Raw genomic sequence first — 22,525 nt, 5'->3', positions numbered from 1 at the left:
ACTAACAGAGCGATGCTCTGTTGCCCATGAAATCCCAACTGTTATAAGCCTTTCTTTATCCATCAATGTGTGGATACAAATCACTTTAGTGAAAATATTTCTGACAGAAGTGAGGGCTTGTTTTTGATTAATAGATTTAATATTTAAATTCCTAACAGGTATGGAGATGGTGCTTCAGGGTATTAATATACTTCCAACATAGAGACTGTTTGTGGCAGCAGGTGTTACACTTGATCATCTATTTCCATTTACTAGCTATTCATCTTGATCAGTTTAGGCTCTTTGCCATTTGATTATCTTTTGATCAACTTAAGAATGTTCTCACCCACGTATAGATGGATTCTAATGTCACATTAGCTTTGTGTCTTTATTTCTAATGTCTTTACTTTCTATGTATGAAATTCGATTGGACTGTATCTAATACCAAGTTTTATTCAGCTGGTGTGAATGGCTTTTGTATTTCAATCTTTGTTATGAAAAATAATTGATTTCTAAAACATTATGGAAACTTTGAATGAGTGGTGGAAACATACCCTTTTTTTGCTACATTTCTTGGTCTATTGTAATGCCTGTCAAATTGAAATGAGAGGTCTTTAAGGCTGTGGCATTCATCCCAGTCTTAAGCATTCATCACCTGTCCTTTGGTCTGTAGTCCATGTGCTTGACTGCATCCCTGTGCACCCAGACACTGGGTAATTTCTGAGATTCATTCTCATTTTAACATTTATAATGGACAATAATCTGAGTTCTGAGATACCTACATTAAAAAAAAAAAAAAAAAAAAAAGTACCTTTAATGGAGAATGGATGCTTTGATTCACTGACTTTTGTTTGACCTTTAACACTTCCATGAAACTGAAGAAAAGGCCAGAAGGGCCAGAAAGAAGTTTTTTGAACTAGGTTGGAGAACTCAGATAGACAGAAAGACAAAGTTTTAGCATGTTATTTTTCTTTTACATCCAGTAATGGTCTAACATGAAGTGCTCACTTTCTGCATTTCAGTAGACACTGTGTGAAGCAGTAGCCTGTGGTCAGACTTGCTGTTGTTCTTGTTTTCCTACCTCTGTGAAACTTAGCTTTCTAGTGACCTCTTCAGTGGCAAGAGTGAAACGTGTTGCCACCTAGAACATCCTTCTCCCTCAGCATGTCCCTCAAAATATTCTGCTCTTGGATGTGGAGGCTTGGGATTCAAACCTCTTTGGCTGTGGCCTACTTCGCTGTCATCCCAGCTAGCAAAGACTCTGCTGAGTTTTCCACATAGCATATCTTTAGGTGTTTAAGATACATGAAGTATCTGAACAAATCTGATAAGAACTGCCCTGAGTTGTTCTCCTTAACTTAAACTTCTGGATCGAGAGCAGCTAGAAGCATGACTTATGTACTTAAATGCTTTTGTAAATGTCCACCCATCTTTGTAGACTCTCATCTAGATAAAGATTGTCATGTTTTAGAGAAAGCCTGTCTCTTTACCTGTTGCTATGGCTGCCATGCCATCATTAGCCTTCCCATCTATTGCCTTCAATTTTATATGCTTCCCACAGTATTGCAATGAAAACTGTTCCAAGTTTGTCCCCTAATAACTTCTCTTTTAGTTTAGTAGAACTTTAAGCTTTTTTTTTTTTTTTTTTTTTTTGAACAATTAGTGTTGGCTTACTTTCAAAGGACTGCAAAATCAGGTGTGACTATTCCCATCTTTCCAGTTGTGATTGCTCAATCTCATTCATCTCTGAAGCACTCCTAAACCTTTATGTTGTAATAAGAATAAGATGAAACGAAGCTGAAATAAGGGTCCAGATGAGAAATTTCTTTGATTTAATGTTTGATCACTCGTTTATCCCAATCTGGTAATGCCACTTTTATTATGCAGGTCACTAAATTGAAATGAGCAAAGTTGCAGCAGGTGGCTGTTCTACAACTCTGATGAGTGTTCGTATGGATTTCCAGAAAGAGATAAATTGCATTAAGCTTTGTTCATTCTAATGACAGCTGGCTGTATTAATCATCTAGACCAGAAGGTTGCTTTTTAAGAAATACATAATTAAATATTCAGTAGTTCAATAACTCCTTTCAAGAATTTTTTCATTTGTTAGTTCATTTTTCACACAATTATTGCCCTCAGAACAATTCAACCATCTTTCTCATGGCTTTCATTCTACATCTTAAGAATGAGAAGTATCTACTTAGAACAATTTGTGCCTTGGGCCCTTTGTTTTTATTCTTCTTGTTATCTAAGTAAATTAAAAAGTAAAGATTCATGCAGGGTTCCATTAGCAAAAAGAATGTCCACTTCTTTCATGTTGTTCACAATGTACTAGTTGTTGGTACTGAATAACTTATCCCTTTCATAGGCAATTGAAATGTATATTATGAATTGTTTCATGAGAAATGTCTTTTAAAGCAGTACTCCACAGCTGGGCATTATAAAATATGTTTTAGACAATAACAGTGAAATAGAAAATTGCCATAGATAACAGATCTATTTTTCTGTACTGGGTTAAGTTGTTGAATTCGGGCTGAGTTTTTAACTCCTGCTACATCAGCTTCAAGTTTGGGGTTGTTCAAGTGAGGAAAACAATGTGGATGTATGTTGATACCAGGTAAAAGTAGAAATCTTTCTTAGCCCTTAGTCCAGACATGCCCAACCTGTAGCCCAGGACAGCACAGCTTGCAATTTGTCCGACTCCTGCTCTGTACCATCATGCAGGGCAGGGCTGGCCCTGGGTGCACAAACATCACTCAGCACCAACTGAACATCAGTGAGCCATTTAACTCTATCTGGGCTGAAACATGGGCATGGAGAGAGTGCTGTGTGTGTTAAGTTATGGCAAATAAGTTTAAGTATTTTGATATGTTATCTAAACACAATCCTGTGAACAGCAGAAGATATGCAGCCATGCTTTCCATTTTGATAAAGGAATTTGAGAATAGGTTCCAAGATTGCTGAAGAATTTTTAATTTTTTTACTTATTTGCAACTTCATTTTCAGTTGACACAAATACACTACCTGAGAATTTTCAAATGGAATGTGTAGAGTTGCAATCCAAAATCTGTTCATCTCTCTCTAGCAGACTTTCATAAGCCCTGTCTTACCAGAAAGAAATATCTCGTGCTTCACAGTCACCCCTCACTCTTGTCATTGCTCTTTGGCAGTGCATACATTTGTGAACAACTGTTTTCAAGGATGAAGCTCAGAAAGAGTAAAATTTCATCAAAAATCTCTTATTTTTGAGAGCTCACTATGTATTGTTACCACTGCCATCAAGCAAGACCGATGTGTTAGTTTCACAAAAACAAGGTCACATATCCTACTAGTCTTATGGTTTAGTTGCTCTATTTTTTTAATATACGTTTTAATTTAAAAAGAATTAAAAATTAAAATAAGTTTTGCCACTTATGTACACTAAACACGTATTTTATGAGAGCTGCTCTGAAAGTCATGCCTTCTGTTTTATGATGTTGGCTTATGACATCAGAGGCAGATGTTTGTATGGCATTAGATGTTGAACCTTCCCACCAGTATTCCATTAAATTTTGTTGTCATGTGACAGATGACAGCAGAGGGGCAGTCTGATACAGTGGTGTCTGATGTGGAATTGTGTATGAAGCAAAGGTGCATCACTGAATCCTTGCAGAAAAAAATGGCACCCACTGACATTCAATGATACTTGCTCAGTGTTGATAGGGACCAAACAGTGGATGTGAGCACAACGAGGCAGTGGCTGGTACACTTCAGCAGTTGCAGCAGCAACAGTGGGTCACTGCTGCTGGTGCAGATGTTAATGAGCGCAGCATACAGGCTCTTGTTCACTGTTGGCAAAAATGCATATCTAATGGTGGTGATTATGTTGAAAAATAGTGTTTTGTAGCTGAGAAGTTGCTCTAACAAAAAGTGTTATTGTGCTCTTTGTATAAGTTGCTATTTCCATGGAAATAATTAGGAGTCATTACTTTTGGAGCAACCTTCATATATGTGACCCTAGATAATTTCTCCTCATTCAGTGTGACCCAGGCAAGCCAAAAGATTGATTACTCATGCCTTAAACTTCCAGTTGCCTTCTTTCAGTACTTAAGTTCTGTGCTTCTTATGGTTCAGCTGTGGGATAGGTCATCGAAGATTTAGTGTGTTCCTCCAGTGAAGGGAGATTTAATAACCTGGAAACGTTTAAAGTGGCTTAGAAAAATTCAGAAAACATTATGCCTGAATGGTTGCAGTGGAATATGTTTGGGGCAGGAGAACCTTTTGCAGTAACGAATCTGGTAAGGATTGAGCTTTGTTTTCATGTTCTGTTTGTTAGAATTGGGAAAAAGAGAACCAGAATACAAATGAAAGTAAAATCCTTATTAGTTTAAAAAGAATACTTAGCAATGAAGTAATTCTGACATTAGTAGACCACAGCCAAAATATACAGACTTAGAGAAATGTGGCTGTGTCAATATTATTATTTCTCTTCCATCATTAAAGTAAACCAGACAAAATAATACAGGCAAAGTGTTTGTGCTAGAATTAATTGCTGATGACATTCGCTGATGGGCAAAAGACTGTCCTGAGTCTGTCCACCACAGAAAGGGACATAGAAGCATGCTGTCAACTTCATGCCTTTCTCCTGTAGGGTATCCCAGGATAATCACATCTAAATGGAGCAAGCAGCACCTCTGCAGCCTCTTCTGTCTGAGAGGGTGCCCGTCTTCTGTCTCCCTGCTCTAACCTTCCAGCTGCACAGTGTTGGTGTGCAGAAGCCTGGGTGGGTGTGGGGAGATGCAGAGCTGGGAGACGGAGGGCATTGACAAGCAGTTGCTGTAGCAACAGTGAGGGGACCAGCTCTGGGGATGGGGGCAGAGGTGGGAGGGTTTCCATGGCAACAGATGGAGTGTGTTCCCCACTTTGGTGGCATGCCGCTGTCCTTACTTCTAGTTACCCCCCTAGTGCTGGGCACAGAGCATCAGGTGTGACTCTGTTATCACCTGTGTGTGCTGCCAACTTCATTTCTAGTCAGGCCACACTGAGATGAAGTTTTTTTTTTTTTTTTTCTCTATAAGAGATGCACCCCTATTAATCTCCTTTTATTGGTGAGAGTATAACTACTTCACAAGTAGTAGCAGAATTACTGATTATTCTTTCAAATATGCTGTACAATTGTACTCTAGTGCCAGTTATTAATCCCGCAGCGCAAGAACAGATGTTCAGGTGGGAAGCAGGTTTGAATTGTGGAAAGGAGTGAGTTTATTTTACACATCATTACATTACTATGTGTCATTTTCCCTAATAAGATTTGCAAGATAGATCTTAACATTTTTTTTTAGATTTAGATTTTTTCACATTTTTTTCTGATAATATCAGGTATTGAAAATTTCTAGTAAACCTTTTTTGAATTTCTCCAAGTGGCTATTGTTAGATCTGGTGAGTATAAAGGGAATGTGCTCCTGTAAAACTGATAGGAACAGTCTGGACTCCTGAAATTGCTGTCATTCAGTGGCACAGTGAATGGCAATCAGCCATCTGCTGTTTCATCTGGTGTCACTTTTCTTCCCCAGACAAGCGACAATGAAGAATTACCAATGTCAATAACTGGTTTAATATGAGTATCAGAAAAGAGTGGACTGAAATGTAGGGGGAGTTGGAATTTGATCAAATTTTGCTTGAAATTAGGAGCTTAAATGGAGATAGAGCTATTCTGAGTATCAAACCACCTAATACAAGAGGGCTTGAAAGGAAGCATGATGTTGCTGAGTGGAGTGGTACATAAGTTCTTCAGATATGACACAGCCTCAGGACATACTCTAAAAATGACTCTGGAAGGAGACTGTTGGAACATGACAACTGATTTTGACACCTCTCTCTTCACAAAGTGCTCCTTATAAGTTCTTCTCTCACTTGTGGTTCTGCAAGAGAACTTCTCTGTACCTGTTTCACCAAGATGGATGTCTTTACATCACTGCCCTATCTCCCGTTCCTTTGCAGAAGGAACAGTACACATAAAAACATGTGACGAACAGTACACATAAAAACATTATACTGCTTTTCTTACTTGCCAATGGCAATAAAAGATATTTCAAAATGCTCTCCCACTTTCTTGGTCAAAAGGCCCGCTCTCCATCATTAAAACAAACAGATTTTAACAGAGACTACTTGCATAAAGTATTGTTTGCAGTCTCCGAGAGTACATTTATTTTCATGAACAGGGATGTTTAGTTTCTGTTTTGAATAAATTAACACTTCAAATCATAAGACTGTAATGTTGATACATCTGTTGTTGTAATATTTGAAAAATATTGAATATCTTTATAATTTGCTTTATGATTTTTTGGATATCAATTATACTCAGGAGACTTTAATATTGTACTTTATTATTTTAAGAGCAGTCATTAATGTTTATTCACAGATTAATCTTTTTTTTCTTTGTTTATTCTATTCAGTGATGATTTATTTTTATTTCTTTACTGTGTGCAGAAGTCAAGCTAGTCCATGTGCATTTGTATTACTAAATTCTCATTAGTTCAAAAGAAACCTTGGTTTCTTTCCACATAGAATTAAGCTTTTAGAATCTCTCTCTCTGTCTCTCTGTCTGCTCTTTTTGTAAAGCCTTAAATTACAAGTCAGAGTAGGCACAGTACTTTGTGAAATTCAATGATACTGTTTCTTCCAACAGCAGTTTCCTTAGGAGTGACAATTTGAATTACACTGACCACACATACAGTGACCAAAAGTCTTCTCTTGCCATCTATTACCCCACCTTTATTTCCTCTCTGTCTTCCTTGTATCTTTTGGATAGCTGTTATTCTAAATTAACCAGGTTTAAGTACAGCTGGTTCAGTTATCAAAGACAGGGCTTATCATCAGATCCTGCCTGCAACAGGTTATGAACCCTAGCCCTCTTCACACCCTCTGTGTAAGTGCAGCTGTAGAGATCATAGCAACCAGGATACTTTGGAAATGCTCTGTGAGAAAAAGAGATGAGCAGAAGAGTCCCAGAATGAAATGATCAGCAAGAATATTCAGCAAGAGTGTTGGCTCTTCCACTAAAAGTGAGGTGAAAAGAAAAGACCTACAACTGTTTTTTCTAAAACAAGTAGTATTTGTTCTAATGTCATGCTGTGTTTGTGATTGTTGCATGGTTGGTTGAACCACAAGTGATAATCCATCAGTGAATGAGGAGGAGGTAGGGAGGAATTTATGGAAATGGACCATGACAAGCATCTCCGGGTCTTCCTTCTACTGGGTGTCAGAAGTTACCTATAATACAGAGGATTGGAGCTAGGCCCCAGTGAGCCAGAATAGGTGCAGTGACACAGATAAGTGTTTCCTCAAGGAAAGGAAATGCTACATGATTTTTCTTAATTGTATTTTTTTCTTTTTACTGTGAGGTTAGCTGTCTTTCATCCTGTAGAATAGCAAGAAATCAATGAAGTAATGCTCTAAACCAGAGGGCAACACTAGAGTGAGAAAGGTGAGCTTCCATCCTCCTTGCTCCACGATGCCTGCTGAGGCTGTGATTTTATTATTATTTTTTGTACTCAGAGTGTTCAGCTATGGAGACGATTGTAACCACTTTATGAAATATTCTTCCAATGTTAATCTGAATAGTCCTTATATCCCTGGTGACAATCTGAACATTGACTTTGCTCCTTTCACTGCATATTCTCCATGTAACAATCATGCTTATCGCTTTATGAAAGTGTCAAAGCAAATTCTCCCACAGGAGCAAGTTATTCAAAGTATTTCTAACACAACAACAAAAAACAAAGTTTGGAAAGTTCTCAGAAGTACATATTTTGTAAAGCTAATCATTTTGGGTTTTTTGTTTTCGTTGTTTATATATTTATTTTGGGCATCTCTAGAAGGTGCAGCCTCAAGGCCGCTAGTAAAGCTAAACTTAGATTAAGAGAAAAGCTTAGAAGTAGGGAAGCATTTCCTGAGCTCTTCCACCTCTCAGAGCCTGTTAATGGTAAGAGGAAGAGTTGGTGTTGGAGTAAAAATAAAGAATTGAAATAGTAGGATGGTGGAGAATAGGAAGGTGAAATATCAAAAAGATAAATAAGAATTTTTAATACATGCTACCAATGAAATGTGCTTTTTATTTTACCTTATACATTTTCTTTATTTCAGGGAATATTTCTTCTTTCACTCACTTGCCACACAACTAAAGAGAAGGCTGAATTAGTCACATGAACCTTTGCAGGGTAATATTTGCCAATTCAGTTTATCTTTCAGTAATCAAATGGGCCAGACAAAATATTCTTTAATTGAAAATGGACTTCAAACCATAGAAAGACTGCCTTCTCCCAACATTCTTCAAGTGGACTTGAAGACAAATAGCAGACTAAATAAACAGACAGCATGGGTGTCACTTGAATGTCTGGTACATTTCCTATAGAACAAAGTATCTCAAAGCCTTGTTTTTGTACTTTTGTGGCAAGGGCATATAAAAAAATTCTCAAAGTGTTTGGTTGTGTGCTGTTTCTGAGTAAAGAGAGAGGGAAGCTCCCACCTTTCAAAGGTTTTGCTCTGCTCTGAGGCTGGTGTGGTCTGCAGGGAGGACAGCAGAGCCATGTTGTTGAATGAAAAAGAAACAAATTTCTGCTAAGGACAAGGACTCAGTGAGGAGTTCAGAGAACTGAGGCAGAAAATGACCTCGAATTATACACTGAGGCTACAGCTGTGAATGATCCAACCAGGCTGATCTAAAGAAGTGGAAATGACTGACAAAAGTTACAAGCATTCCCTGTCACAGCAGACTGAATTTGGTTTGTTCTGTCTGCTGTTTCTGTATTTTTAAACTGCTCTGTTTGTTTGAACTGTGAAGCTTCATTTCTCTCCTGCTTCCCTGAATAAACCTGTCTGTAATTTTCTGTATTGTTGCTTGAACATAGTGCTCTACCACTTGAGGTTTTTTTTTTAAACATACTTCATACAGAATAGTTCAAAATTAAATGAAAAAAAAAAAAGCTCAATAATTTACAGAACAATTTAAGTCTAACAAATAGGATCAGCCACTTTGGTGAAGTCAACCTTTTTGGTAACTAAAGGTGATTTTATCTTTTATACAGTTTATTGGGCTAATTTCAAGCCAATGGAATAGTGTGTGCAGTGTTTTGATATATTATACAAAGGGGATGGAGGGTACAAAATGATCATAATCTAAATTGGACTCTAATTATTTAGGCATTTTTAGCTGATTGCATACCAGCCTTGTAGAAATCTCAGTAATAGCTTTAATCAGACGTAATCCTTCAGCAAACAAAATATAGCCTCAACAATAAAAAACAAACAAAGCAACAAAAAAGTTTTGGAGGAATTAGAGAAAATATTATGAAGGGATCCATAAAAAAAAGCAATAGCTATGAAGCCAGAAGCAAATGAAATAATAAGCAAATTTAGTCTTGTGATGGTGGTGCATTTTCTGTCAGGCAGTAGTAAGAACCTGGAAAGCATCATGCAGGAAATTTTTATATGTCTTCCAAGAACGAGGCTCTTGACACTGTTCTTGTTACTGTCGTTAGAATTGTGAAAATACAGAAAATGAGAAGGCTGCAGCAGAAGCAACAAAGGCATACCATACTATTATCCATAGCCATCCAAATAGATCATCTGACTGTGACAGCCAATTAAATACTATTTTCGAGGATTAACCCACAGCTAAAATAATACATTTTGGTCAGAGAAAAGCTTCATTTAATGCCAACATACATTAGCTCCTCTTTTGACTGTGAAAACAATTGACAACTTGGTTGAAAACAAAGTATTTTTCTCTGTGACTACAGGTACCTCAAACCACAACACTTTCAAGATGTTTCCAATCATTAATCATTCCTGCACAGTTGGAGAGCAAATAATTTACTGCTGGCTTGATTTTAAGGGACTAATTAAACCATGCTAAAAATATTTGAAAATGTGAAAAAAAATGATAAAAACAAATAGATTGAACCCCGACTGTGTGTCACTATTTATGGCTGGTAATACTGCTGTTGCTTTTGGGTTATGTCACGCTTTGTAGACAAATCAGTAGAAAGAAAGAAAGAAAAATTGTCTCTAGCTTACTGCTCTGTTCTCCACAAAGCCAGAAAAACATACTCTAAATCATCGTATGATTTGGAAAAAACTCAGACTCTCTTTCTAATTATCTCATTAAGTCGTCTTTCTCAACAAAAGTTTCAGACTGAGAGGAGAGCTTATAAAGGACAGAAGGAGCACTTGAAATGACACAAATGTTCTCCATGAAATGATTGCTTGTATGCAATAAAGGTGAAAGGATCGTGTTTTCTTGGTTTTAGAGGTTACTTATGGAAGTTAAGTGAGTGTTGTTAAACACCTATGTTCAAATTCCATTTTCAAAGATAATCTTGTTGGGTGATAAGAGATTTTCATGCCAACATACATTGCTTTTAGATTGTAGATGTAGAATGTTTCTAAATAAGAGGAAAATTTGAAATTTCTTAAAATTTCTTGAAAATTTAAATATTCTTAAAAGGTCTAAAGTTGTGTATGTAGCAATTTGGCTGAGTATTTCTGTGTATCACTAGTTTTCTATTGGGAAATATTGTTATATTCTAGTTTCACCTTCTTCCAGTTTCTCTAATGTACATTGTGAACACAGCACAGAAAAGAAAATGCTTTCTGTACACTTGGACAGTTTGCGAAACTCTGCTTCAAACATATTCCATTTTTATGAAGTTTGTAAGTGTAAAAAATTTAAATTACACATGTAATGTGCTCTGCAAATCTACTTTCGATAAGCCAAACATAATGAAATCTATAAAAGCTGATAATGTCTTTTTCTATCAATGCTTTTAAGTTTATTTTGCATCAGAGAAATTTTCTTATTTCAGAAATAAATAAGAAATAAGATTTCCATAAAATTTTCCCTCATGTTAACATGTAGGTCCATTTTTCACTATAGAGTTGCCTCTTTTCAAGGCGGATGTCAGAAGTGTGTTCAGAAGTGTGGCTGCTATGCAGCATAGCTAATTATTATATCCAGATAAGTATGAGTACAACAGGAAAAATCTTGAGTCTGTTCTGGTGGCACGACAGAGTGCTTGGAAGACAAGAAAACATGGTGGCAGAACACTTTCCTGTATTTGAACCTAGCATCATTTTTTTGAAGAATGCAATTTCGCCTTTCTGCAACTGAGAGGATGAAAATATTTAATTTCTTCTTCTGTACATTGTAATAATCAGAGATGGCTACCAAATAATAATAATAATAAAAAAAAAAAAGGTAAAGAAAGAATCGGATATTAGCAACAGTTCTGGTGTCTTGGTAGAACATAAAGAATGTTGTTAGAACTTTAGGATGTAGCTTCAACTGAGGCATCTTTCCATTGAAAACTTGGTGTCTTGCCTGGATACTCAGTGCAACCATTGACTTTCATGAAGAACTTCCATTGACCATAGGCATTCGTCTAAATGGCAGGTATTATACAGCAAAGGAAAAGCATTATTTTGTATGTTCTATTCTATCCTGTCTTGTTTTATTATTAAGTTGTGTGTGAGACCAACAAAGGAACCTTTGTTCTGTCAGTTTCTGTTGGGCTCTATGTGTTTGAGATCACTGTACTAGCTTTGTGCAAAGCAGCATATAGAAGCTTTTGACTTCACTGAGAATTGAGTATCTATTTTCAGTGAAGATAAAGGTAATTTTGCTGAAGTGTGCATAGAGCTAACTCCATTAGAAGTAAAGAACTGAGTTTCAGCCGAGAAACTATCCTCAGTCTCTTCCTTGTAGAGTGAATATATGAATAGCATATCCCACTGTTTGCTCAGTTGAAAACTGAAGCAACTGCAAAGACTAGTATAAAGGATGTACTGATCCAACATCTCCTAAAAAGGATTAATGGAGAGAATATAAAGGATGAAATTGAAATTCAGATATTAGATGGAAACATGGGCTCATTTTTACTGAAAAATATTGTTTTGTAGGGGCAAAATTTCTGTTCATTCTGATTCAATGTTGTAAATATTTAAAAAAATAAAGTGTTGAAAAATTAAATGCTTTACTTTCAAATTTTCATTGGCTTTCCTTTTTAAAGCATCACTTTGCTTTTCATGACCTATGTTTTCAAAAAGTAAAGTATATTTTTAACAGACTAACTCACTCAGAAGATCTGTGAATCTTTTAATTTGAGCTGTAACATTTTTATTACAGTGAACAAAACTACAGTAGTTCCTTGAGGAGATATGTGGAAGAAGGGTCATTTCTGAGGTGTTCTAACTGCGATAATAAATGATGGAAAAGCAAAGTGGGAGCTAAAAAGTGGTGTTAGAGCAGCCCTGCTTCTAGGCTAACGTAATCTGTTTCTCAGACTGAGTACTGTACTTGGAAGGAATCCACAGAGTGGTACCTGCACTGCTTCTGGTGCCCAATGTGCTCAGATCAGATCTAGCTGCAGTACCTTCTCAGGACACTTCTCAAGGGCTTTCTTTCCTTCAGAGGGTGTGAAATCCTGAATACCCTAAATCCTAAAATTCAAAATTCCATTAAATATGTACAACTTACCAGCAGGGAATTATGGCTTCTTCTATATTTAGTAAACATTTGACAGTCAAAATAAAGCATTCATATAAAATAATATGAATATTATGCAAAAGCTTGTCCTGTGAAAAGACAGCATCATCATTAGCCAGCTGTATACAAATGATAGTTGATTCTATAAATATTGATTCCCACATGTGAGCTAAGAAAAGCTGTTCTACTCACTCAGCATTTGGAGAAACCCACAGACACGTCTGGCGTATGCCTTTCTGTAAAAGCTGAATGTGGCAAAGTAACTCTTGTCACTGGTCTTTCAAGGATAAAATGATAGAGAGTTCAGTGTAATAAAACAAGATCAGAATTCTGGGTACCAATAAAGATGCGCTCTGTATAGTATATTGCATCCTTTAGGTGTGTGAAGATATCATCTCATTGAGATGAAAGAAGAGTCTCTTCAGATTTAAATCTGTCAGCTTCACCAAGAAAATAAAGCTAATACAATGAAAAATAGCAGTGAGATAGGCTATGAAGAAAACTGGTCCTTAATTCCTTTGATGCCTTGCCTTTAATTCCTAAGGTGATCGATGGATAGATGCTAGCACCACTTCTTCACCTATTGATCATTTGCCATTTAGAGATGAGAGGCCTCAAGCATGTTTAGGACCAGGATTACAGTGTCAGTGAATTAGGTTACCTGGCATTACAGCATCAGCTCTGGAAGAATGGCCTGCCAAAAATTTAATAGAGCAGGGGAACCAGATGCTTTTAGCAAAAATGCTCTCCACAGTTCAGACTATAGGTTCTTCTCTCTATAAAAAATGTAGAATGCTGTCGGTGTAGTAGCATTTATTTTTACAGTAGGGAATCTATTAAATGAGAAACCTGGGAAGTGAAAAATGAAAAAGCAATAAAAACAAGTTCAGAGTGATCAAAAGCAAAGACGTATTAGAGAGCATAAATTCTCCACTGTTTAGATGTACCAAGAGTGCACGTACCACGAGTGACCTAAGGAGTTTACTTCCTCCGATCTACTCAGCCCTGCATTCACCTGCATGGCAGAGCACACGCTTTGTGTCCTATGAGCAAATGCCATCCCTGTTGTGAATGCAGCCCCCCTGCAACACTGAGAGGGCCTTTTATGGCATGACCAGATGTTTCCACAGGATTCACAGGTAGAGCAATCTGGAAGCAGGACAAGGAACGTAAGACAGACAAATGCAAACATGAGCTTTCCTGGCTCCAGATCACCAGAGGTCATGGTCCAAAAGCTGTTTTTAACACAGCTTATTCTATGGGGTATTAAATGCATATATCAGTGTGTTTCTGTGTTCACCTATATAGCTTTGCCTATACGTCTGTCTGTATTTTAATTTCTGCATTGTTATACCTATTGTGCTTACTAGAGTAACAAAACAGGAAACATGGAGTGAGAGAAAAGATGAGATTAATGTAAACAGTGCAATTAGTATACTCAAGGCAGAAAGTTAGTGACTACACAGCTCTTAGCACTTGAAGTACATGAGGTGTCTTTAATGAAAAAAACAATTTTGAATTCTTCTGTAAAAGTGTGGCTGAATAGTTGGGAAGAAAGAAAATTATTAATTTATTGAATTTGCCCACAAAACTAACTAACAAAAATTGTATTGCAAAAGTCATGGGAACTTGCCATTCCTCAGCTACTTGTGTTGTTCTTTTTTCACACTTTTCACCATTCTGACCTATGACAGAGATGTCTCTACAAATTGTATCTTGCAGTTGTCTTTTCAGATACAAGGGAGAAGAATGTGCTAGTGCCAAAATTATTACTGCACAGGTTCAAAGTAAGGAAGGTGTTTAGCCTGTCTTCAGAAGTAACCAGAGAAAAAATAAATAAATAGTATGAATAAGTCAATTGTTTCAGGGGGGGAAAAAAAAAAGAAAGAGAACATAGTTCCATTGGCCTGAATGTATTCTGCTCCACATCCAGATAGACTTTATCAAAGACCAAATGTATTGAGATGTATAGAACTGATTTCAATTTGCATATCATGCTTTCATTGCAGGAATATCAAATTGATATATTTTTTGCTCAGACGTGGACAGACAGCCGTCTTCGCTTCAACAGCACCATGAAAATACTGACTCTGAACAGCAACATGGTTGGTTTGATCTGGATCCCAGACACAATATTTCGGAACTCCAAAACAGCAGAAGCACACTGGATCACCACCCCAAACCAGCTGCTCCGGATATGGAATGACGGCAAGATCCTGTACACCCTCAGGTGAGCATTCAGCATGCTTCTTGCACTTTTGGATCTGGAGTAATTTCCTTGTTCTCCTCTGCTACTTCATTCCTGATGTTTACCTGACATTGCTTGACAAATAGTGAAATATTCCAGTATAAGCACTGCAAAGTTTAAGCAAAGTCTCATCTTTCTGAAAAAGAAACTGCGAGTCTAGGAAACAAGTCTATCTAAATTGTGGAACTCAGGTTTTTATTTTAGGATTTTTAATAAAACTGGAGGCATGTAGTTCCATAAAACCTGCCAGAAACCTTTCTGATCAGAGTTAGGTGCAGAACTAGATAAAATATTTCCAGATTCATGATAATGTCAGTACTTGATTCTTCAAATAAGTCACACTGAAAGATAGTCTGTCACATCTCATCAAAGGGTGAATCGCTGGAGGAAAAGCTTTTAGAATTTTTCTTATCTTCATAATACCATCAACTACATGGTATTAGAAATAATGTATATATTTGCATAAAAAGAGCCTGTGGAAATCAAAATATGTTTATTTATTGAAGAGATGAATTACTCAGAAGGGAGTTCTACCATAAGCCAAACTCCACAGGGCAGTTTTTCAGAAACGTGGCTTTCACGCTACATTTTCTGCACTGATTGTTCTCAGCACTGTGTTTGTTCTTCTGATTGCAGTTGGGCTCCAGTAGCAAGTCCTTCAGAAACAGTAGTGAATAAATTGAACAATTGGAAATGCTACTGACATTTTTAGTGCCTTTCCCTTCATAGAATTGCTCCATGGTGACAGAGCTCTTGCTTATTTCTGTTGACAACTTTAATCACCTCTTCTGTTTTTTTTTTTCTTTTTTCTTTTCTGTAGTCTTATTTCAGTTCTTCAGAGCAAGTTCTGTCTCTTAAATGTTTGTTAGACTTACATATTTACGTAAAAAACTGTCATACAAGCTACAAAATTTCCCTAAATCAGATAAAAAATGAATAATGTTTGACCAAATGGGTTGTGAGATTAGGTATTTTTTCAAGTGAGAAATTGTTAGAAAGATTATTGATCACTCTGTAATTAAGAAACAAGTAATTTGTCTGACTTTGGTGATCACACAGAATCAGCGTGGCATGGGACCAGTAACTGCATGTCTAGGTTCTGTGGTGTTCTGAAAAATATTCTGCATTCAGGAGAAGGTGCCATTCTGTGTAAAAGGCTCAGACAGGCTTCTTTCCTTTTCCTCCTCTTGCCTGCCTACTTTCAGGTGTTAATCTTTCTGTAACACTCTGAATTTTATTGTACAATCAGTTTAAAAACAGAAGTTCCACATAAGTGACCTTTTCCAGCACAGAAGTTTTCTCTGGGCCACTCCAAATCTCATATGCAATTTTTCCAAATCCAGCTTGTTAGCTTTTGAATATTAAATAACATTAGAAAATAAAAACAAAGCACCAAGAACTGAAAAGACCTGTCTCTCACACATGCATAACTTCTGGCATGCATGTAATGTCTTTTTCCTGAAAAACACTCAACAGTAAACGAGCACTTAAAACAATATGCTTATGTAAATAGATCCACTTCACAGTGTTTAAGATTGAAGACCATCCAACAGTCAGTTTTAAATCAAGACCACACATAGTGTCCTTTGTGCTAGGATATCTCGTAAAAAAAGCTTTCAAGTGGGGCTGTACAGAGATTTGTAGGTTTTTGAGAAGTATTCCAAAACAACTCAACAGATTTTAACTTCACACTGTAAGCAGATGAAGAGAGGATTCCCTATAAGATTCTTTATTAAATTTTAATTTTGTGGAATTATGTACACACACATCAGCAGTTTTGTTGCCAGCTGATTCCATCCCATTTTGTTTAGTGATCATCTCAAGAAAAACATATGCACAGATTTCTTTAGATCAGAAAACTCTTAATCACATTTTTGAATTATTTATGTTTTTTGATAGTTGCTATTGTTTTGGATTCAGCCTAAGGAGCCTTTGGATGGTCTACATTTTAGCTTTTCAGGCTTTATAGGTATCAAAGCTCTTGCATGTCCACCTGAAGCTGCTCAGCAGCCTCCTCTGTTCATACTGTTGAGGTGCAGTGACAGACACCTGGTTTCTCAACAGGCTTACCATCAATGCTGAGTGCCAGCTGCAGCTACATAATTTCCCAATGGATGAACACTCATGTCCACTGATATTCTCAAGCTGTAAGTACTGTTTTAACATTTCATTTCATTGTTGTTTATGAGCAACATGTAGAGGTATGAGATTGTTTTTTATTTCTGACAGCTTTTCCTACCATTCTGCAACAGGTACAAGAAGCTTAGGTTTGCTTAAACACTCAAGGGATTTCTTTTTCTCCCTAGTATTCCTGGTAGAGAGATTTATGCCATGAAGTTATCTATGGATTTAGTCTATTATTCTTTGCCAGAACCAGCCTTAATCAGTTGATTCTACAGTCACACTTTAAACAAGAGCAGATATTCATTCCAGTCATTGCTATGTTAAGCTACAAAATCATGTGAGGTGTAAATAAGAAGACAAATGGCAGTTTTCTTGAGGAAGCTTGGGGACCAGCTCAGTTAGTTATGAACATCTGAGTTTATAGCAAGTAGCATGGTAATACATCTTTTTCATAATCTAAATTAAGAGGTGTAGATACTGTAAATTCCATTTCACTTTTGTTGCTTAGTTGTCCTTTAGTCCCACTATTGTACTGTATCTAGCATTGGTATATTTTAAACTCAAGTAACGAACAAAACAAATACATTATTGAAATGGATGGAAAACAGAAGTCAAGTGAGTTTATCCTGAGATCTCATATTTCTGTCAGAGAAAGTTCTTTCCATGCTGATTCATTTGAAAAAGTTCAAGAGCTCAAAGATACACCTGCACGGTTTTGTAATCCAAAGTTATACGATAGAAATGTTTTACAAACACTTTTTAAAGGGTCTCCACTAAAGTTTTTTTCCTTAGAAAAACTCCATGTTTCAGGATTTGTGTTCTCTGGAAATAAATGGAAAAGTATTGTCTTTCTATTTAGAAAAAAAGTATTTTCTTTGACATCTCTTAAACAGCAATTGAAGGCTAGCACTGCCTAGTGTTTTTATGATAGATATATTGCTTTGATAGAAGTGTATCAATTTCCTTTTATGGACAATATGCAAACAGTGACCCTTAGTTAGCAGCTGGATCTGGATTTCACTGATCCAGGATGTATTCTTGTTCTTGTTTTTCCCCAGGAAAGCGTTTACAGAAAATCTGCCAGTGTAAACATCATCTTTCCCCAAACCCTTATCACTGTTTTGCTGGTTTGTGATCTACACTGATAAGTGAGCCTGGGTAAAAATACACAGTTGTGTGCTTAGTTTGGATGTGTGGAATGTATGCATACTCAACTGGGCAGGAGGCAAATACCTCCTGAATGAGCCTTCCTGCTAATAAATATTTGTCACTGATCTATGCATGCTTCAACTATGCCTAGTTACTGCATAAAGTTGCTCTTGCCTTGTGGCAAACTACTGCTGATTTGTTGCAATACTGGCAGAGGAGTCCCAGTCCAGAGATACTAATTAAATCTACCACATAAAATTGATAGGTCCTGTGTTAGCAATATCCAAAGAAGGTGGACACTAGTAGTGAAGGAAACCACTTCAGACCTCCATTAATAGCTAGGCAGTACTGAATGCTGGTAAGCTATGCTCCATGCTGTTCATTTAAAGAGATGGAGTATCAGTGCCAACTTCAGAAGGTTCAACTCCTTGGCAGTTTCAAATCACATCCTGATTTGAAGAGATTCCTCCTACAGATCAGAGCCCTTCTACCTCTGAAAACATACATGTGTTGCAAACTAAGAGATGGAGATTACACAGGATCAAGCAGAATCTGAATGTGTCCCAGTTCTATGTGCATTCCTTAGTTTCTTGTCAGATGGAATAACATATGGAAGTATTTAAAAATAATAACTTACAGTTTTCTCTATCTTTTGGTCATGTCAATAACAACAGTTTATTTTTTTAAGTTCATACTAAGTTTTGTTCCTTTTCTTGAATAAGTTTAGCACTACTATGGTTGTAGGACATCTCCAGTCTGAGCTTTTTTTTTTCTTTCCCTAAATCTGTTGTATTTTCAGAGTTATGTACATTCATAGCAGTCTCAAGATACGTGGTATGCAGTGGGACTTATGAAGCGAATGACTGAGTGAGTGCCTGAATGATTTATTACTGCCTGCTCTGACAAGTTTCTGAGCAGAGAAGCTTATTATGGATTCCAAGACATATGTCCTTGGATGAGATAGAAATGGTGCATAGTACTCCTTTCCCCTGCATTCCTTTTGTTCTTTCTCTGCAAATATTTGCAGCTTCCACAGTAGGTAAGCACAAAAAATGTTTTGGAAAATATTTCCCATGTGTCTACACAAACAAAAGCAAAGTTAACATCTGAATTTTTTTACCTTTTATATGAATTTCCCTTGATGGTTCAGAAATGTGAACAGCTAAACCCAGATTGTTTCTAGAGAATTTTCTTCTAGTGCCAGATAATTCACTTCTTAACCCTCACATTGCTCTGGGAACTGCTGGTATTCCTCAGGTGGGAATACAGAGCTCTACGTGGTCCATTTACCAGGATGAATAAAAAGAAAACAGCAGTTTATCAACAGGAGACCATCTCAGTGTGCTGAGAGGGCTTACCAAAACCTATCTACCCCCTTCCTATTGAAAATCTTGTGAAAGAGGGTGGTTTGGAACATACTTGCTGGCCTACTCTGAAGTGATTTTTGAATGTGTGTTTTTGGCTACGACTAGGAAACACCACCTTGGAAGGAACACCTCTGGGACGGACAATAATAATTTGGAGAGCATCTTTGCAGTAACAGCTAACCTGATCAGCCAGTCTTGCTCAAGAGCCATTCGTGGAGCACTCCAATCTCTTTGCTTACAGGAATTAGAAAGTATTGAAATAGTCTGAAGACTTTCTGTCATTACAGTTTTGAACGTTTCAGGTCAGACTATGAGATGAATAATCTGGCCTATTCAGACATATGTTAGGTGAGCATATGTTATTGCAGTCCTTACGTAGATGTGTGCAGCAGTATTATTCAGAGCTACTGTGCAGCATGACAGCTCTTTCACAGACTGTGTGCTGGACTGAACTGAACAGCCACACGAAGGGCAGGTTTTCTTAGTACAGAGATGCTGTGACATTGGCATAAATGTCATTGTGTGACATTAATTGTGTCATTAACGTATGTGAATGGGAATTAAAAATAAATTATATGACTCGATACCAGTGTAGCAAACATGGTAGCATTGGATCTAGGTGCTCCAGCTACTACTGCTTAAAAAATGTTCTATCAGAGTGGTTCTCCATTCGGGTTAATTTATCTTTCTGAGCTGTGGGAGACTGCTGTGCTACATTGGATACTCAACTACCTTGTTAAACTGTGTTGGTTATCTATATTCAGCACTGATTGGGCATTGTGTAAATGACCTAATTTTAGTATTCTGACAGAAAAAGTTGTTTATTAAGGTAGGTAGGATTCACGTGAACATTGATAAGGGAGAAGAGGTATTCTGTCTGAAGGACAAAGCACAAGAATAAACGAGTAAGACACAAGAAGCAAAATGCAGGCTGGAAATGAGAATTGTAATTCATTGTGGAACTCCTGCCATAGGATAGCATAGATACTAAAACTTTATAAAGATTCAAAACTGTTTGGGTAAATCATTGGGAGCATTGGTAGCTATTGAGCATAAAGAGTATTAGCGTATTAGTGGCTTCTATTTTGTTGTTGTTGTTCTGAGGGAATTAGAGAATTTCAGATTAAGTACTAGGCAGAAGAAAAGCTGAGGAGTTGATTGCAAAGCAGTCCACTGTCTATTCATTAGCCACTCCAAGTTCACAAATGCCTCCCTGACTGTATAGTCAAGCTATTCAAAGGACATCTTTTCCATTAGAGTTGCAATGCAACTAGTTGGCATCTATGGTTTTGATTTATCAGCAATTGCTGGGACTGTTGGATCTTCTTGAATTTCTTCCTTTTACTAGGCCCATTGCAGAATATCATGAGCATATTTGCACCCACATGTGCTCAACAATTGTTTGCGCTGGTCATTTTTCAGCCCAGCAACAAATCTTCAGCTCTTATCCCCATCCATGTGCTCAAGATTATCCTAGATTCTTGACACTCCTTCAGAATACAGAATATGACAGCCATACCAGATGCAGTTATACTGAGCTGCAGTGCAAGATGCAAGAATAGAAATAATCATACTGAGTTAGTTAATTGGGTTCTGTTGCTTTCTTTTTCTTGCTTGCAGTTCTGACACCACTGTTTGTTCTAAAAAGCATCTCTTATTTAGGCAATAGAATTGGAACTATTGTAGCAAATTTTATCTTTTCCTAAGTGAGAAAATCCGCAGCTCCCAGGTTGATATAACTGAAGGATTGGGGCCAGACAGGAAAAGGTGGGCATCACTGGAATGCCATTTCTACTGCAACCACTTGCACACAAATGTTCATGAACAATCCAAGTATTTTCAGTTCAGTTGAAAATAAGGGGAAGTAAATTTGCCAGCTACAGATGGTTTACGTGCTCAGTCAGGCCTTAAAGCCTTCAGTACCTTCCGTCTCCTGAAAGTTCAAGAATTTTTTTAAGTGATTTACAAAAGCATGTAAAATATTGCAGCAAAAAAATAGGGAAATATGAAAAGCATTACAAAAAAATCTAACACGGTTCTTGAAAAAAATGGTCCTTATTTTCTAAATATAAACACGGTTCAATCAAATGTTACCCCTTTGAACATGAAACCTTTTATGGATATGCAATTTAGATGATCAGGAAGTACTTTCAGCCTCATGTTATTAATCTGCCAGAAGAACTAGCTGTCATCAATGCTTTTAATATGTTTCTTTATTATTCCTCCTAGCCTAGAAAAATGCTGGTTTTGTGGTATAAGCTGTGCTTTGTTTCATCTCATGTGTCATCAGTAGAATCATTAATATAGTCTGAAGGCAGAATTTTCCTCCTGAAGAACAGGCCAGAAGGAACGCAGCTTAATGTTCACGTCTCAAGGGTAGTAGCATTAAAGATGCTGGGAAGGACTTGCGTTGTGCAGAAGGAGCTTTAATCCAAATGCGAACTTCCCATCTGTGCTCTCTGTCATGGGCTAAACCAGGTCGTGGGGCATCAATGGAATTCTTGATTCAGGTTTTGTGACGAGCATATTTTAGCTGTTGCAGTTTTTTATCTTCTAGAACAACTCAGTACGTTTCTTAAGGCATCATAGACACTGCACTAGATTCTTCTTGCTTTTTATGAGCCTTTATTTCCTAGTCAAGCCAAGACTCATAAAAGTTTGCATGATATTTGGAGTTTCTGCTAATTTGCATCTGATTACTCCAATTGGTTGTACTATACATCAATGAAATTGGCCAAATTATTCTTGTACATTCACTGTAAAGTTAGACTTTCTAAATCTAATTTATGGTATATTCATGTCAGACTAGTGTGTATCATAAATATCAGTGACGCTAATCTTTCTTTTAGCTTTCTGTCTCACTGTATGAAGTATATCAGAGACACCTTTCTAAACATTTATATCTGCATGCTTCTACGCTGATTCCAAATTTATACAATACATTTTAGCACAAGCATATCAGACTTAAAACAATCTGATATTAGCTCTGTATTTAGTCACCAATACACACACAACTTCTACTTAATAGGAAAGGCAGTGCAACTTCCCTGAACTTGAGGGGTGACCAGTGTCTCATAGAACAGGGAGAGTTGGTGGCAAGTGGCAATTCATATATTGTCCCTTGCTCTTCTGCGA

The 22,525-nt window shown here is 37.0% G+C and overlaps 1 protein-coding gene across 2 annotated transcripts in view; it reads left to right on the top strand.

Moving 5' to 3' along the window:
- Positions 1–22,525, top strand: part of GABRG3 (gamma-aminobutyric acid type A receptor subunit gamma3) — a 297,135-nt gene that overhangs the window by 144,771 nt on the left and 129,839 nt on the right. For both annotated transcript variants that reach the window (XM_031605275.2, XM_031605274.2), the window contains exons 4-5: positions 14,512–14,732; positions 16,815–16,897. In XM_031605275.2, the coding sequence (XP_031461135.1) occupies positions 14,512–14,732; positions 16,815–16,897 (304 nt within the window). The remainder of the gene's footprint in view (positions 1–14,511; positions 14,733–16,814; positions 16,898–22,525) is intronic.

This window comes from Phasianus colchicus, chromosome 1 (assembly GCF_987193195.1).
Source record: "Phasianus colchicus chromosome 1, bPhaCol1.hap1.1, whole genome shotgun sequence".
NCBI lineage: Eukaryota > Metazoa > Chordata > Aves > Galliformes > Phasianidae > Phasianus > Phasianus colchicus.
Note: the sequence above shows the minus strand (reverse complement) of the source record. Positions and strands in the feature narration are given on the sequence as shown.